We start from the raw sequence: 18,409 nt of genomic DNA, 5'->3' as shown, positions 1-18,409 counted from the left end.
AGTACTGCTGGATGTGGGGGCATGTCCATAGGACGTGCAGAAATGTCCCTGTTTGTCGACAGTGTCGTACGCAAAGCGCATCAGGACGTCATCCCAGTTTATGCAACAACTTCGCATCAAAATACACCCGATGCAAAATTTTGAGCTGAACCAGGCGAAGCCGCATCGGCATTGCCACCTCGCGAGGGAAGGCAAGCGCCTCGGTCCAGTCCTCGTCAGCCATTTCCCCCAAGTCCGCCTCCCATCTGGCCCTTAATTTCCGCATTGGGTCGACCCGATTGTTAATTAATTTTTTGTACGTCAAAGAGATAGCCTTGTGGTCCATTGGGTCTAACAGCAGTCTGTCTTCTAAAGGAGAGCAGTCTGGAAAGGGCGTGTCTGCGGGGAGGGCACTGTCGATAGCGTGACTAATCTGAAGATATCGAAAATACTCTGACGGTGCCAGCTGATATTTACGCTGGAGCTCCGCAAATGACGCCTTTTTACCTTTTATCCAAACATCCCCAACCCTAGATATACTGATCAGGTCCCATTTATCAAAACCTGCGCAGTCGCTCAGACGCCCCAGACAATCCGGCTCCCAGAGAGGGGTGGCCTTATTTAGCAGCCCATACCAACCCATACGTCGCTGGAGCCCGTGCCAAATCTCTACCGTCTGAGCCGTAGGGCCAGTCAAGCCTAGTTTTTTGTGGTCTGAGTATAATGCTCTATTATACCCCCCCTTTCCCAATAGCCAGCGGTCAGTCCGCAAACTGGGATCATCGTGAGCTCCGAACACCCATTGGTTGACGGCGATCAGGTGTGCTGCCTGGTAATAAAGGCGTATATCCGGCAGGCCTATGCCACCCTCGTACCAGCCCATAGTGAGTTTCTGTATGGCGATTCGCAGCGGACCAGCGTCCCACAACAGACCTCTAATTATTGTCTCGATCTGCAAAAAATAGGACTCGGGAATCGGAGTGGGGGTGTTCTGCAGGGTATAGAGAAAGCGGGGGAGGGCAAGCATCTTAAAAAGGGCTGCCCGACCCAGGAGCGTGAGGGGCAGAGTCTTCCAGTGGACCACATCTGCCCTGAACTGTTGCAGCGGGCCCGCTAGGTTTCGTTCATGGGAAAGGGATGGATCTAATGATATAAACATGCCAAGGTACTGGAAACCCTGTGAGTCCACCGGCATGTTATATCCCCTGGGACTACATGGCGGGTTCCCCTAAAGGGGGTACATCTGGGACTTAGACCAATTGATCTGGTAGCCGGAATGGGCTCCAAAAATGTGAAAAATATGGAGTACCCGACGGATCGAGCGTGCCGGGGAGGTTAGGTACAGCAGAATATCATCCGCATATAGAGAAATACGGTCTTTATGATCAGCTGACCATTTTAGGCCTCTGATTTCAGGGTCACCACGGATCCAGACTGCAAGTGGCTTAAGCGCCAAGGCAAAGAGAAGCGGCAACAGCGGACAACCCTGCCTCGTGCCACGGTATAGGGAGAATGAGCGCGATCGGTGATTGTTCACCGAAACGTGAGCCGTGGGCATGTGATATAGCAGTCTGATCCAGCCGATCAGCCGGGGACCCAACCCCACACGAGCCAGGACAGCAAAAAGATACTCCCATGCCACTGTATCAAATGCCATTTTGGCATCAAGCGCAAGCAAAAGTGCCTCTTCTTGGAGGGTTGCAACACGGCCCAGTGCCCCGTGGACACGGCGCAGATTACGCGCGGTATTACAGCCTGGCATGAATCCCGACTGATCGGGATGGATCAATGCAGAGAGATATGGAAGTAGGCGATTAGCCAGTAATTTGGCCAATATTTTGGCCTCGACTGTGATCAGTGATATGGGACGGAACGAGGAACACTCGTCCGCTGGTTTTCCAGGTTTGCGAATGACCACTATGGTGGCGGTGCGGACTTCAGCTGGGAGGATACCAGCCTCGTAGCATTCATTATACAAGTTAAGCAGGTGAGGTGCCAGCTTCAACGCCATAGGTTTCAGGAGCTCTATCGGGATACCATTGGGACCCATGGCCTTGCCAGACTGGATATCTCGGATTGCTTTTTGAATCTCCTCCACCGAAATATCAGCCTCCAGGACCTCATTAGCCGGCTGGGAAACACAACGCACATCTATAGTGGCAAGAAGGTCTACCGCCCACCGTGCTTGTGAATTCTGCGGCGGGGAATAGATTTGTTCATAATACTTTGCAAACGTTTCGGCAATCCCTTGAGGGTCAGAGATCAGCACACCACCTGGCCCCTTGATCGCACCCACCCATCGCGCAGCTAACTCCTTACGCTCCAACCATGCCAGGAGTTTACCGGTGCGCTCACCCAGCTCATATATTCTGTGCCGGGTGGCGAGAGCGCGTCGGTTAGCATCTTCAAAGAGCAACTACCTATAGTCCTGCCTCTTGACATCAAGTATGTGCTGGGTCTCGTGGGTAGGGGTCCGCGAGGCATCGTGCTCAAGACGCAGTATCTCCGCTTCTAACTCACTAACTCGTCTCTGACGTTCAGCCCTGTGCCCCACAATCATGGATAGCGCTCGCCCCTTAATAACTGCACCATACGCACCCAACAGCGTAACCGCTGATGCCACTGACCCCGTGTTTTGATCAAAATAATGATCAGTGTCTTGTCGCAGTGCGTCTCTAATGTGTGGGATTTTGAACAGCCAGGGCTGAATCATGATGGGGCCAGGCTGCCGCGTCCGACGGGCTCCAAAAATAGCTTTTACAGGGGAGTGGTCAGATATCCCCCGCGCCAGGCTCCCGGCTTCAGTGAAGTGCTGAATATGGGGCGCTAGGGTGAACAGGTAGTCAAGTCTTGAGTGGCTGCCATGAACACCAGATCGAAAAGTATAAAGTGTGTCTCGGGGATGCGACCACCTCCAAACATCTATCAGCCCCAAACGCGTCAGCAAAATTCGGGAGCTGTGATCCCTGCGGAGCGTCTCGTCGGGGTGGAGAGCGGTCGATGGCACCGTCCATTGTCAAGTTAAAGTCACCGCCCAAGATCAGGGCACCCTCAGGCAAGGTCATCAGAAGCGTCCCCACATCTGCCAAGGTCTGGCGCTGAAGGCCTGGTGGCGCATACACTGAAAGCACATTGAGGACTGTCCCCTCCCAGCTCCCCGAGCAAGCCACATACCTACCCTGTGGCTCGGTCTGTGTAGTGTGAATCACATATGGGCATCCCTTGTGTAGGAGGATCCCAACCCCTCTGGACCCAGAAGTAAAGCCAGAGTGCGCCACCATACGATACCCCTTTCTATCTAGAGCTTTACAGGAGTTCCCTATGAGGTGCGTTTCCTGGAGCAACACCTGGTCCAGGCGGTGCCGATGAATATATTGCTGTACCACTCCCCTTTTTATTTTGTCTCCCAGCCCATTGACATTCCATGACTTGAGGCTAAGTCCCTGAGTCACCGCCATGAGATCCCAACTGCACTAAGGTAGAGTGTTCGGAGTGATCATCGGCAAGAGGCACCTCAGCCACTGCACTGCACACCACTTTAGCTGCCACCACCCCCATCATGAGGACAAAGGAGATGAAACCAGGAGCTCGGAGGTAAGTACTCCGTAGCCCGTAACAATAGATATAAATGTCCTGTAACACTGCTGCAAGAAAACAATGAAAAACAACTCTCCCAACAACCCAACTTAAGCCCACCGACACCCCTGAAAAGGCATCGCCCACCCTGCCTCCCTGCATAGCGGGACAAGAACCTCCCGCCTCCTCCAACATGCAGAGCGCCTGTCGCCCCCCCATGAACAATTCAAGGAAACGTGTGCTGCCCCACTCCCAACACATTAAATGAAATCGTATCGGATCTTTCCCCCCCCCGTCCGACCAAACCTCAACTTTGAAGGAAAATTGTTAGATCTGCCTGGATTGCTAGGGCCTGTCCAGAGCAGTCCCCTTTAAACGGCCGCAGCCACTCCAGTGACTATATTAACACCAATTTCAACGATTGAATAGTATCGCGAGGAAAACCCCTCTGCAGCGGTAGAAGGCAGGCCACCGCCCCCCCAGTGTCTTCCACAGAAGCCCAGAGTGACCACATGCCAAAAGGGGTGAACCCCTCCCGTCTCTTGGGGCCCATCCCTTACACACCTTGCGACAGTTCATGAATGATAACCAGCCACCGGGCACAATCAAGGGAATTCCAATCAGACCCAACAAAGCACAGTCCCCTCTTACCAAAGTCCAAAGTTAGTGTTCCCCAGCTGGGCCCGGGACTTCAAGGTCCGAGCGCGAAGGAGACCGCTCCTGGCGGTGCCAGTCCTCGGCCTTATCCGCTGCCGAAGGTCCTATTTTTTTTTTTCCTATCCACAGTGCGCCATCCCTCCAGCCAATCCCAGGCTTCCTCTGGACGAGTAAAGAACCATGATTTGCCATCGGCCTCCACCCTCAGTTTGGCCGGGAACAACATTGCATATTTGAGTTCCTGGTCACGAAGCGCTTTTTTTACCTCAATAAAACTACAACGTTGCTTCTGGACTCTGAGGGTAAAATCGGGAAAGAACGTGATGTTGCTGTTCTCTACCGTGACAGGTGGCGCCGCTCTCGCCGTTTGAAGAATAACGTCCCGGTCACGGAAATTGAACACGCGGGCAAGGAGCGGTCGGGGGGGCGCCCCTGGCCGAGGGCGACCGCCCGGCACCCGATGGGCCCTCTCAATCGAGAAACACTTCGAGAGTCCTCGGTGTTGCAGATGTTTGAGAATCAAGTCTTCAACAAAGAGATCAGCTGCAGGCCCCTCCGCCCGTTCCGGAACACCAATAATGCGGACATTGTTGCGGCGCATCCTTCCTTCATAGTTGTCCAGCTGCTGAGCCAATACTTCCTGGGAGGCACGTAGGTCTGCTACCTCTCGCTTGAGCAGACTGGTGTCACTTGTCAGTTCCCTGGTGGTACTTTCGACTGCCCCCACACGATCAGCAATTTTTCGCACGTCTTCGTGAATCAGGCCCACGTCAGTGGCAACTGTGTCAATCCGATTTTCAAGGGACGCCTTAACTGCAGTGATGGCGTCCAGAAGGTCTTTATTTGTCTGATCGGTTTTGTCTGAGGCCGGCATCTCGATCCGATCACTACCTCTCTGGTGCTGCCATGCGAATTTCTCCAGCTTGGTCTGTGCCACTGTCCTATTGCTCCGTCCGGATGTCATGATCCCCGCTCAGGGGGGCGCTCCCCAGTCACCGGGTGCAGCCGCTAATCCCCGCCGCCTTCAGCGGAGTACTCCACTCGGCCTGTCGGCTTTCGCTGGCTACCCCCTGCTCACCGGGACACCCCTCCAGGGCACCCAGCCACTGACCAGGATAGAGCAGGCCTCCACTCGTTCAGTTCACACGCTCAGTGTTGGTGCGTGTCAGCCACCACCGCCGTCTCGTGCAGGTCAAGTATCGCCGTCCAGCACCTCGACCCAGCGCCAGGCCGTATGGAAAGGGTGACTGACCGGTTCAGCAGGTCCCCCGTAGATCTCTCACTGCCAGCAACCCCGGCCCGCCATACAACAGGCGCGGGGAACCGAGGGCGCCCCCGCGAGGCTCTACTCACTCCGCTCCCGCAGCTCTCAGGTGGCGTTGGGCATCCCCCGGGTGCCGTCGCCTCGGCAAGGCGATGCACCCACCACACCGCACCGCCCGGTCCACACGGTAGGAGGCGTCTGAGGCCCGCCCCCAGCACCCCGGGCAAACAGCCAACTGTGTCAGGACCTCAGTTCCTCGATCTGCAGCGGGACGCTTAGCCTCCGAGGAGGACCCTCCACGCACCTCGGTCGAATAGTGTCAAGATCGCCAACTGATCCATCCTCTCCGTGTGGGCCCTCACAGCATCCGGCCAACCTGGTGCTCCTCGAATCGCAGGGCCGTCCACTCACCCAGGTCTCCTTTGAGGCCCCTTCGCAGGCACCACCCTCTCAGCCCCTGCGTCCAGGGGGCGATAGATTGTAGCCAACTCCTCAGCTCCTCATCTCTTCGGGGCGCTTCCTTCAGCTGCCGGTCGTGGGCAGAAGCACCGGACCCGGAGATCCACCACTGCCCCTCCTCACCTATTCCGCGAGTCCGTTTTCAGAGCCAGTCAGCGTCCCCGGACCACACGGAGCACCCTCGGGTACCGCAGAGAGGACCTCTGCAACGCCGGAAGCAGCTCGCCTCAAATCACCGTCCTCCAGGGAAACCAGGCCGCAGCCGCGGTCTCTCGCAGTCTGTGTATCCGGCGGGGATGCGTCTCACTCAGCCCGGCCACAGTCCAGAACACGGGGAGCGGAGCCCCGCCGCCCAACCACCGCCAATCAGCACCAAAATTGCACCGCTGGGTCGGCAAGAGCTCCTGGACCACCAGGGACCCCTCACACCACAGGTAAGGTCCGCGGGGCACAAAGGATTCGGATATTTTGGGAGTGGCGCTTCAGAGCTACGCTACTGAGCGGCCATTCCCGTCGGCAGCAAGCCACGCCCCCTCAGTCATCACAATCTTGTGCCATACTCCCCTATCCCTTTTTAGATTATATAGTGTATACTTTTTTCATTTCCCTTCTTGCTTCTCTTGTCTATAGTACAGGAGTCACAGCCAACATCTGACACGTGAGGGTGGAGAACTACCTCTTCAACATGAAGAAAAAACAAGTGTTTTAGTAACCCAATAATATAAAAAAAATACAAAACACCAGATCTGATGACAGATGTTTTGAGTGCAGTCGATCTAGTGTCTCCCCAGATCCCCCAATCTTCACGGTTTCAGGGCCACTCCCCCTCCGCAGGAGGGGGTGGAAAGAAGGGGCCCAACCAATGGCATCTTGCAGCACTGTCCATATTTGTAGGCAAAACCCAAATGCAGTTCCCTCATAATCCAGTTGCATAATCTGCATCGCAGCATCTTCTACATCCTGATCAGAAACCGGTTCTATTGACTCCATCCTGAGGAATCTACCACTCATATCACTGTTCATTTGCCACAAGTGAGTCTGGTGTGTCCAGCACCGTTTCGTCCAGTCTCTCCGTTGTTGTTGCTGTCACCGTGACTGCCTCCACCATGACTCTTTCCTCCTCTCTATCTGTCTGTTGGCCTTTCAATAGCCAAGCTTCCATCTTTACGGACGGTCATTGCCTGGCGGGAAGAGCCCTTTGCCATCCTCTGGTCCATATATGAGAGTCTTAGGTTAGGGGGTGGCTTTCACAGTATGTTTCTTCCCAGTCCCAGGCCTCTTCGGGTGTTGTGAAAAAGTGTGATTTGCCTCAATGCAGGACTCCACCAATTACAGTGGCCATAAAGTACTGTCTGAGTTGTTGAACCCTCTGTGTGTAGTCTGGGAATATGTGTATAACCTGATTGTCAAACATCGGCTCTCCTGACTCTGGAACTCCATGTAGGGTTGTATCCGGCTCTCTGTAGTTGAGGAGTTTTTTAATCAATGTTGTTTGCTGTGCGCCTGGCAGGGAACTGAGTGCTAATGACCTGTGGGCCCTTTCCACCACAAAAAAAACCAGATAGGGCAAATGGGTCAATCGTTGATTTTACCCTTCTTTTCAGACGCAGTTCTGGGGTCTTTCCCTCGACTCCCTCTGGGAATTCCAAAAAGCGGAGGTTGCAGCAGCATGAGCAACCCTTGGCATCTTCAAATTTCTCCTCCAACTTTCTGGCAATCTCTGTGAGTGAGCCTACCATCACCACAAGAGTCTGGACTTTTTCTGCAAGGCAGCCACATGTTGTTCAGTGGTCAGGAATCTCTCAGCCACTTTGCGCAGGTCCACTCATAGCATGTTGATATCCTGGGAGATTCTATCTACTTTTGTCTCCAGTGCTGAGCGTGAGGTTTCAATTGCCACCAGGATTTGGAGGCCCTTAGGGCCCCTCAGCGCCTGTGTTGCCAGTTCCCTCTCAGGCGCTGATGGATGCCTCCTGCTTCAATCTGTCCCAGTCACAACAATTTGACCCATTTTTGTTTGTTGGGTGCTCTTCTGTGCTCTATTCTTGCCAATGTTGTCCTGGGTATCAAGACATAGAAAGAATGGTATTTCTAACACTGTGGTAGGTAAGTGGCATAGCTAGTTTTTCCCAAAGGGGTCCATTACATATCACAACCGCCAGTCTCTGCAGTCATTGCCTTGGGTGTGTGGGGCCCAAAACCTCTGCTTAGCTGCCAGTCTGCCCGAGAGAGCCTCTCCCTGCACCACATGCAGCCAAATCTTTCCAATATACTAGTATACTTTCTGATGTGGGGCGTGGAGGGCTTCAGGGGGTCGAATTGGGGTTATAAGGCTTCCAATTGTTGTCTCAGTTGGCCCCCTGCTTGCCCACCGTCCTTGTCTCCTACCCCTGCCATCTGAGGCCACCTCTCTGTATTCCACTACAGTTGTGCAGGCAGCTTCGCTGCACAACTCTCTCCTTGCTTTTCTATGCTCCCGCCGGGCTTTGTCACTCTTGCAGCCATCCCTCTGGGCTGGCGATGTGTTGGCCTGGGTACCGTAGTCACTTGGGTAGCAGGGTCTGCATTTAGCACAGCCCTGGTTTATTCTATGTTGCTCTCTGCTCCCATGGTCCCTGTTTGACCAGCAGCCGTCCCTCTGAGCCACTGATGATGTGTTGATACTGGCCGCAGCTACGCTTGCAGCAGGGACCATGTTCAGCATGGCCACACTTGTCTCCGCCTATTTTCTCTACTCCCGCCGGGCTCCGCCTCTCCAGCCACCATTCCCCTGGGCCACCAATGAGCTGCCACTGGCTCCACAGGCACCCATGTGGCAGGGCCTGGACACCACACAGGCCCAGTACTACTCTTTCCTGCCGGCTGCCCTGGCTTCACTGTGCTCAGCTGTAATGCAACCTTGCAAGGGATGTGCTGTGAAGGCCTATGCAGAGGTCATTACAGCAATGAAGTAAGAATAGGATAACACCAGTAAAAGTACAGTTTTCTGGGAGAAATGTAGGAATGGCAGAATTCCTTACAGTTATCACATTTGTAAAATTTCTAATTTGCAAACCACATTTATCTGTGATGAAAATGAAAGATCACTGTTGAAGGTCACACCCAGATTATGTGCTTTGTTCTCAGGAGTTTGGGGATTCCAGATTATTTGGCTCTGAAAGGAGATTGATGATGCACTTACCAAACTAAAGAGTAGGATTTCATTGAGGCACAGCCCGTTGTACTACATCCAGTGGTAGATGTTGGAAGGGCAATGTAAACTCAGTTTGCCATGTTTATCCTCGATCTTTAGGTAGGGATGGATATCATCCACAAACTTTTGGTACTTGAGCATCTAAGAAGCCAATATGGATGTCAGAGGCACCATGCAGATGTTAAGTAAGATAGCAGATAAGGTGGAGATTTGGGATACAGCATAATGGATTTCAGCTGTTTTGAAAGGAAGGGTCCCATTTTAACCTTATGGGTACAGTTGTGTGTGAATTGTGTGAACCATGCCAGTGCTGTACCACTAAAACCCACTGTGGTGGTCAGTCTTTGAATGAGTACCTGTTGGTCTATGGTGTTGAGTGCAGCAGAGACATCAAGAAGTATCACGGCACAGGGATTGCCCTGAACAGAGGCCATGCATAGTTGTTCCTTTATGTTTAGTAAGGTTGTTTCAGTGCTGTTTCTCGACCTAAAGTCAGATTGGAGGTCACTGAGGAATGCATTGGTCGCCAATGAATTGGCAGGTGGCGACAGTTTCAATTACCTTGGCAGCACAGGGACTACATCTGGTCTATAATTCGTCATAATCCTGAGATGTGCAGTTGGTGTCCTTAGAATGGGTGTAATAATAGCATAATGTTTGGCCTGGGGGCTATCAACAGTGGATAAAGAGCTGTTTACAGGGTTATCATTATCAGTACAAGGACAGGTCGGACCTCACTGATAACATTGCCATTGCTTATGGCCCAAGAAGGGATTGACTTCAAGAAGGAAGAAAATATTTTCCTAACTTCTGGTTCAGATCTGCAAACTCTTGTAGTGTGCTGTCAGTTGGTAGAAATTTAAGATGGTAGGTAACTCAAATGCTAAAGGTCTCTTGTTGGAGGACTGAGGTTCCTGTGCTGGGGGAACCACAACCCCCACCTAATGTCTGCCGGACTTGTATACTCTGCAATATGGGACTAGCAGAAAAACGTTTTCAATTTCTGCTTTTAGCTCCTTGCTCCTCCCTGGTACTGCCAATGTTTGGTATAATTTCTTAATACCCTAGTCCAAAAGGATGCAGCTAGGGCACAATGTGACTTTCAGCTAGTGGTAATCCACAGTTGTACCTGCAGATTTACTATGGCTGCAAATGGAATTCAAATAGATAATTGGCTTATTTTTCCCTAGGGTATGTCATACCGAGGGGCAGAGGTCACTAGGACTCTGCACAAGACCAAAGGGAGGGGCCAGCCACCGGACACCACATACGGTCAGGGAAGGGGACGTGGAGTTTGAGGAGACCAGAGAAGTAGGAGGACGTGCTTACGAGCACGATAGCACAAAGAAGACAGAGATTGTAAACACCTACCTGTGTCCTCCAATTCCTTGGGGAGCGGGGCAAGCGTGCGACATGACCAGTTACATTGCAGTTTAAAGCAAAATTAAAGAAAAAAAACACATTCTATTGTTTGATGTTTTTGTTGTAATATTTTGTTTATTTCACACTTTCAAGCAGTTGTGGGCTGAACAAAATGGAGGTAAATAGCTAGAATACCGTTCATGGAGGGTCACGGTGTCAAAGAGTGTCGGGTGCAATGTAGGAAAACGTCATTCCTTCGTTATCTAAATCAATTTACTCGCCTTTTTTTCAGGAATGGTGATTGCCATCTTCCTTTATCACGGCAACATCCCACGACTGTTCCAGAGAAACCTACTCTACAACCAGAAAAGCAAGTACCGTACCCCAAAGGGGAAGGCAGCTTCCTCGAAACAGGATGAAGCCAAGGGCCCGCAGGCTCCAAAGAGGGGGCAACCGAAGAGCAAACCAGACCCTGGGCACAGAACGGAGTGATGCTCACTTTCCATCTGGCGGGTCCTGCTCACCCTGGATGATGATGCTAAGGGGCAGAGGATGACAAATATCCGGTATCTAACAACCGTGGATTCAGAGTGAGGTCCCCTATTGTACAATCTGGACTGAGGACTCTCCATTATTGATTAAACATTTCGAGAAGCATTCATACTGTCTCTGTGGCCGTGCACTGTAAACTGTCAGGGCTCTGTTACCTGCAATGATGGGGCCCCGATATTGCAGGCCTGCTGGGGAGCCATCGTGTTTACGTCTCAACGGGTGCAACACTTCAACTGAGCTACATGAAAAGTAAAAAAACAGGGAGCAGTGGCAGCTGGTGATATTTGAAAGTGGTGGAGCGTAAATGTTGGGCATGACTTTTATATAGTGAGTGGCACGAACAAGTCTAATGGACAAACCTGGGGTGCAGGGTGTGTCCCTCTACTAAGCAAAAATGAAAAAAAATTGGCAAATGGTGCATTTTAAAGCAAAGGAATGCAGTGATAAAGCAAGGTTTATAAAGGAATTGGGACGTATAGTCTTAAAATATTTAACACATTAAAAACTGCCCCATATCTTAGTGCATTAATATGTTTAACAGTTACTGTAATGTGTCAATTGTACAGCTTGCCAACTTTTACCCTTTAAAATGTATGCTTTCTCAGTGTCTTGCACTGCATGCAGCATTAAGTTTGGAAAACAAATGCTCTAACCAGGCTTGAGGAAGCACCCACAGCTGCTGGTTGCAACCACTTAAATAGAATTATATGCAGGCAGGTCTGTAAGTGGGATGAAAAAAGTTGGGGGTTTCTATGAAGGGACATGTCAAATACATTTTTGTGATTCCCATAGTGTGCCACCAGACCGGTAGTTTGGTTTCTCTCTGAGATGTAAATGCATCCAGATAAATGACAACTGACATACACCTAAAACCTGTCAGTCCGATTGGCTTTGTTAATGGTTGTTGGGCTGTTTAAGATATACGAGTAACAACAAGGATTTGTTATAAATATTTAACATTGGAAATGTTTCAATTATGAAATTGTGAGTCTGTGAATTCAATAGCATTGGGGCCTTTGGAAGAAGTTTTATCCTTCAGCTATGTTCTCTTTGGCCTTCAGTTATGTGCGCTTTGTTAGATATGTATCCTATTTTTCTCTGCATATCTCGTCCATCTGCACATCTTCAACCCTCTTTTCACTTTTCCAGAATGCACTTCCTCGCATCTCCCTCACTTCACTGCCCCCGAACATATACAACACTCCCTCAAAGTTAAACACTTTATTTTCCCTTACTTTTGCCGTGCAAATATTTTGACATCTGAGTACCCCCTTCAGAATAATTTCCACAGAATTTCAGTTGCAAATGGAATACATAAACATTGTTCTGTATGCTCTGCAGAGAGGCCAACCCACTGCCAGGCACTTTGTTTGGCTTCAGCCTTAGTGCCGGCGTGCTCAATCTGAGCCCCTCATAAACACCTGGCATGGCTCAAAGTATGCACAGAAAAAAATACAGATAAACAATAACATTATAAAATAGCTATCTCTTGGGGAAGGCAAGATTAAGTAAAGCATGTGAAATAAGGCAGGAACTAAATCACTGAATGCACTGCCTTAAAATTTTTAACATTCATTGTTCGTAAATCAAACCTTGTTTTTGGTATCAGGGTTACCTTAGGGGCATGAAAACAGGGCCAGTTATAATGAGATACACTGGTTGACTGACTACATAAGTGAAAGACACACGCACATTGGGACCCTGGCACAGACTTTGGGGCTGTTCCACTGACATGGGGATAATGCGCAGGCACATTGATAGAGGGGCACAGATAATGGGACCAGGGCTGTGACCTGAGCACACTGTCATGAGGGTACTGGCAATAGGGGCACAGGAGCAAAAGGGAGAAAAAACTGGCATGGGATAATTACTGTTATGCCACATTTTGTTCCCAAGCCTTGCAGCCATTCTGCAAGGAAGGGATTGGGTGTGTTTGTCAGCTATTGCCAGGGATTCCCTGGTCTGCTCAACAGTGGGGACACTGGAGTCTGTTCTGTAAATGAGAGGCCATTGTGTCTTTTCAGCCTGGAATTCTGAGATGTACTGTAAAATAGGGGTGAGGTTAAGGCCAGCACTACCACTGGCGTAGTACAACACTGTTGGTAAAAGGCATGACACTAAGCTTATGCCTTGAGTCTTCAAAGTTTTCAGCTTGAGCATGGTACAAACATTGGTGATCTAGCAGCAAATCTGGACAAAAAATATCTCAAAATACACAATCTGTGAAATAAACAATACTTATTGTTTATTAGATTGATTGTGCTCTCCAATAAAAAAGTAATTTTAATATTGCACAAAGTCATTTCCCCACACTAGTCTCCTCCCTTCAAAAGTAGCCACAAGCATCAAAATGTTTGCTCTGTGGTGGCCCATATTCCCACTATTATCTCATGTACCTCTTCATCCACGATTGAAATGTAGTGGTTTAGGATCACTCACGAAGCTCTCTGGCTGTGACTCCCAAATCGTCCCCACTGGATCTTTGTAGGGCCAACATAGTACAAACATATTTGAAATGTTGGTCTTGAACAAATAGTGAAACCCATGAGGACATCTTATCTAACACATCAGAGAACTGTCCAATGTAAGCACATATTTTTCACTTTGCCGTTAACTCGGATATTTGGATTAACTTCACAAAGGAACAAGAATCCTGGCTGGCCTGCTCCTCTTTTGGATCTATTTCTCGGGGGAACAAATGTTGTAGCTCCAGTTCTAACGGGGCCAGCGACGTGCAGTCAGGGCCTGGGGTTTCACAGTGGAGTAGGTTAGCGTTACGAGGGGTCTAAGCACAATATACATAACACCAGAGATTATCTTTTATACATTTAACATTACCAAGAAAAAGTCACCAAATCAGATGTGCTTACATCCACTCCCACGTATGACGAAAGGGTGGGATCTTTTGCCTGTGAATGACGGACGTCAGAAATCACGCAGGGATGAAGTCGGCGACACCTGAAACCATGACGCTGATATCGTCACAGGCCTACAGAGTGCATAACACCTCAGTCCGCAATAGCAATGAAGGGCATTACAACAGAAAGCCCTGCATCCTGCGTCACATTGTAAAAAGTTGATTTACTGCCTGGCTTACGTCTCCTGCTTAAGAACGAGGCAGAGCAGGCAGCCTGAAACAGACAGCCCAGACTTAAATAGAGCGATTTGTTTAGAGATACAATCATATCTCTAAACAAATTAATCTATTTATTATATTTGTATGTAAATGTGTAGGAATTTAAAAGGGGAGCAGCCCCTGAGCCCTAATGGAGAAACTGCCCTTGGCAGGGAGAAGAACTTTGTTTAGGAGGGCCCAGCTCTTCTAGCGTTCACCTGGAAGACATTAATTGTTGGAAAAAAAGAGGCTCTATAAATGCTGGTGAAAAGTTAGTCCATAGCTTGAAAGCTAACTCAGGCTTCTGGTTTCCCCCTAAAAAACTGAGGAGAAATCAGAGACATTAAGTATTAAACTGACAATAAAGCTGCATGGAGCTGTGATGTAGAAGCAACAGGAATAAAACCGTTGTCTTGAATTAATATTGACTCACTAAACGGGTTGAGACATAGCTGTTCTGTTTGTCATCTCCTACACCAAGCTCTAACCCATTACACACCACCTGTCTCCTTAACCTAATCCATTTCTATCATACATCAATTGTTTACAGTGATGATGTGGGGCATTCTCCTGCCATTTACACATTCATAATTAAATGGAGGCATTTTTGTTCAGGGTACACCTTCAGCATGTGTATTCACCTCTTTGTGGGCCTGATGTACAATTTTGTGGTAGTGATCCAGCGTGAGATCGGGGAAATGGAGAACAACATATACCGATATCCTCCCTGCGTCTCAGACCGTCGTCAAACACACTCATTCATACACGCATTCATTGGTGGGGCCCATAACACCAACTCACACACATCACCATTCACGAGGCTACACACACAGGAGGGATGAGTAATTCAAGCGCTGGACATGTGGGGGAGCACCTTATAATCTATAGGGAGAGAAAAGTTATTTTACTAAATATACATTAACATCCGTCGCATATAGATCCCTAATCCTAAACATCAAGGCACTCCACCCACTTGGTCGATGGACCAATTAGTTGGATTGGTTGATGGTGATTTAGAACCAGCTAAAACACATTTAAGACTCAGAATCCTTATTTCCCTTAATGAAAAACCACAAACTAATAATTCTTGTTAATCAATATTTGTTTATCTAAATTTTCATAATAATCTATATTATCATTTGTTTCGTCAAAGTTTAGAATTTCTAAATCAATTCAAGTAAATCGTCGAACATCATATTTACCTAATCTGGCTATTTGGAGTCCTCTAATTCATTGGCTCTGCATAACCAAATTTGTCGTAAATTGTCCGAATAAGCAGGCCAAGGCTCAAAGTTCAAAGTCCTCTGCTCAGCATGTTACAGTCCCCAAATGTATTAAAGGACCAGAAATCGTGCAAGCATCTATCATAGTCCGTGGATCTGGAAAAAGTTTGCATTCATCAAACGGTCGGGCAACATCTGGACCATCAGGAAAGGTGTCACGAACTAACTAACTCTCTATTCTACCACCCTTTTTCATAATGATTTCAGGTTAAAGAAGATACATTTTTAGGCCAAGAACAGTGGTGATTGGCTGGTTGGGATCGTCCGATTCTTATTCCCAGATTCTCAGTACAGTTCGAGGGGTGAGGTCACTTGTCAGCCAAAGTGTCGGCTTGTTCCGGTTTACTGTAAGGTTGATTGTCCCCCTATCTTGGCGAACCACCAAATTCATATCCTTGACCGGGAACATGATGAGCAAAGGTCGCTAAGAGGTTCACGATACTGTTCGCACATGCGCAGTTCAGTCCGCGCCTCACGAGAAAGTGGCCACTTCTGCATGCGATGTCAGCGGCCATATTGGATTAGGCCCAGATGTCAACTTAAGCGAAACAAACACAAAAGAATAATTAATACATCGAAATGGTGATTCTAATGTTAACCCCTTACTAATCCCTCTATGTGCTTGTATTTATCTAGCATATAGCGACATTCAAAGCCATTATATTCACCTTTTTCGATCCTCCTCGATGATGCAACATCACAAAGCAACATATATCATGCAATATTCTATTACCACATATACTACTCATTAATATGCGTACAGATTTTAGTTATAAGAGTTATCTAGCCATGCAAATAGCAAATCCCATGTGTAGTTTAAGTTTTAATAATGTTGATTAGTATACATGCAACACTCGTTTAATAATATTATAGTTAATAGATTATATAATTAGCATTTTCATGCAAGTATAGAGGAGGTATACAAAATGTTGCACTACCTGCTCCATCAATCCCCCCTTTAGTGATTATATCACCACAATACCTAAAATTTTGTAAATTTATTATGAAAAGAAATGAATTCACATATTATTAGTTCACATTTCTGTTTCACCAATTTCTTCTCCTCTTGCTTTTCTATACATACTATCTTTCATTTCTTCTAATTCTACTTCTTCAAATTGTCTTTCTCGTCTTTTATTTTCTCTCTTTTTCAAAGTTTCTCTTTTCAAATTTTTCTGTATTTTCTTTCTTTTGCAACACAAACATCCTAGTCTTAAAATTAATACTAGAAAAATCACACAGGTTAATGGAAATAGGATTTTACCTATAAATGTACTACCTAATTTTAATAGGAAATCTTTAGTAGAGGATAATTTCTTTCCAATCTTTTCCCAAACACCTTCAACCTCCAGTGGTGCAGTTTCCTCATGCAAATCAGTTATATTTTTAATGTATGTCTTTAGATCTTGACTTTCATCAGGAATACAAGTACAACAATTTTGAACTTTTAGCATTCCAAAGACTCCACCCTCTTTTGCCAAAATTATATCAAGGGCAAGTCGATTTTGCATTACCATGGCACGCATGGCAACCATCTCTGTATTTACCAATAAAAATCCTCCAGCGGTGCTTGTTGACAAGCGATCCACTACTGTTGATTATTTTCTAATTTTGTGTGCATTCAGAGATACTCCCACTGCTGGTATCAATGCTCCAAAAATGTCTCCCACAATTTCTGACCAAGATTCTCTTTTTCTACGTGTTAGTTGACTACCTAACTCACGTACACCATCTCTTCCTCTTCCCACATGGAAAATCTTTGGGAAAACCAGGCCTACATAACATGTGCCAAACCAATGGTCTGGTAACCGACAATATGCTTTGTTCCCGCAGATAAAATATAATCCAGGAAAAACTGGATCATTTCCTCCTTTAAATCCCCATCCACCCATGATTCGATATGTATCATGGCAATCACTTGTGCCCACAAAATAATTATCATATGCAGTTTGATTCCTTCTAATGCACAATTTTTCTTTCTGGGGCCAATCTAAAGCCATTGTTGGACTAGCTTCTCCTTTCAATGTTTTTCTCTTTCAACATCCCAAACTGTCTTTTCTTCTTTTCCTTCAGGTATTTTCCTTTGCATCTTTAATCTCCTTTCACCATATCTAAGAAAATCCTTACCTCCTTCTTTAAGCTACAAGTTAGATTATTTCTAAATATGGACTCTAATGTTAGTTCTTTGGTTTCTAAGAAAAATTCACCTAACACCTTTGCAGGCTTCACTTTATTCAATTTATTAACTACAGGTACTTGTGTAAATATGGTATCTACATCTGAAAAATAATATTCTAATTTCCCTATTTTGTAAAACAAATTTGCTATTACACTACATGTTATTCCATATGTTACTGGGAGGTGATGATATGTCACTCCCTCAGACACAGATGCAGGTAACTGCATGCAAACGTAGCAGTCCCTCACGTCCATCGTCTTTACATATTCATACAGTAATTTTGAAAATACAGTGTTCGAGAAATCATTTCTAGACCTGTCTTTATGTAAATAATTTCTGTCTATATTAGTCGGATATAATTTCTGAAGCTTTTCTACATTAGTTTTATTCTCACTATGTCCTTCTATTGTTTCTAGGGTAACTTTAAATGAAATCATTAAAGCCAACGCACTCCGTAGAAGCATTAGTAATCCTGTACAACAACAACACATTTTAAACCATCTTCTAAGAAATACACATTTAGTTTGTCTACTTTCTATGTTTGCCATTTCGAAAAATGATCAGTGTCTTTTGACTTAGCCTCTTCCACTTAACAACTAGTATTGTCTAACCCAAGGCTCTAAGCACCTACTTGGTTCTATCAGTTATGTCTTTTCCAGTAATTTATTGCCTTTCCATTGGAATCACTTTTGGTCTTTTCAGTTTGGCATTTGATCGTCTTTCACTTTTCTTTCATAATCTTGACACAGAACTTCCTGAACATCTGTTTCTTCTCCAATGTCGTACAAGA

At 47.2% G+C, this 18,409-nt stretch overlaps 1 protein-coding gene across 1 annotated transcript in view; it reads left to right on the top strand.

The window, feature by feature from the left end:
* Positions 1–14,579, top strand: part of LOC146785261 (aquaporin-12-like) — a 240,751-nt gene extending 226,172 nt beyond the window's left edge. The window contains exon 3 of the mRNA XM_085634209.1: positions 10,783–14,579. Within this exon, the coding sequence (XP_085490335.1) occupies positions 10,783–10,982 (200 nt within the window). The 3' untranslated portion in view covers positions 10,983–14,579. The remainder of the gene's footprint in view (positions 1–10,782) is intronic.
* The last annotated feature ends 3,830 nt before the right edge of the window (positions 14,580–18,409 follow it).

Source organism: Triturus cristatus, chromosome 11, assembly GCF_964204655.1.
Source record: "Triturus cristatus chromosome 11, aTriCri1.1, whole genome shotgun sequence".
Taxonomy (NCBI): Eukaryota; Metazoa; Chordata; class Amphibia; order Caudata; family Salamandridae; genus Triturus; species Triturus cristatus.
The sequence above is the reverse complement of the archived record's forward strand: the minus strand, read 5'-3'. Positions and strand labels throughout refer to the sequence as shown.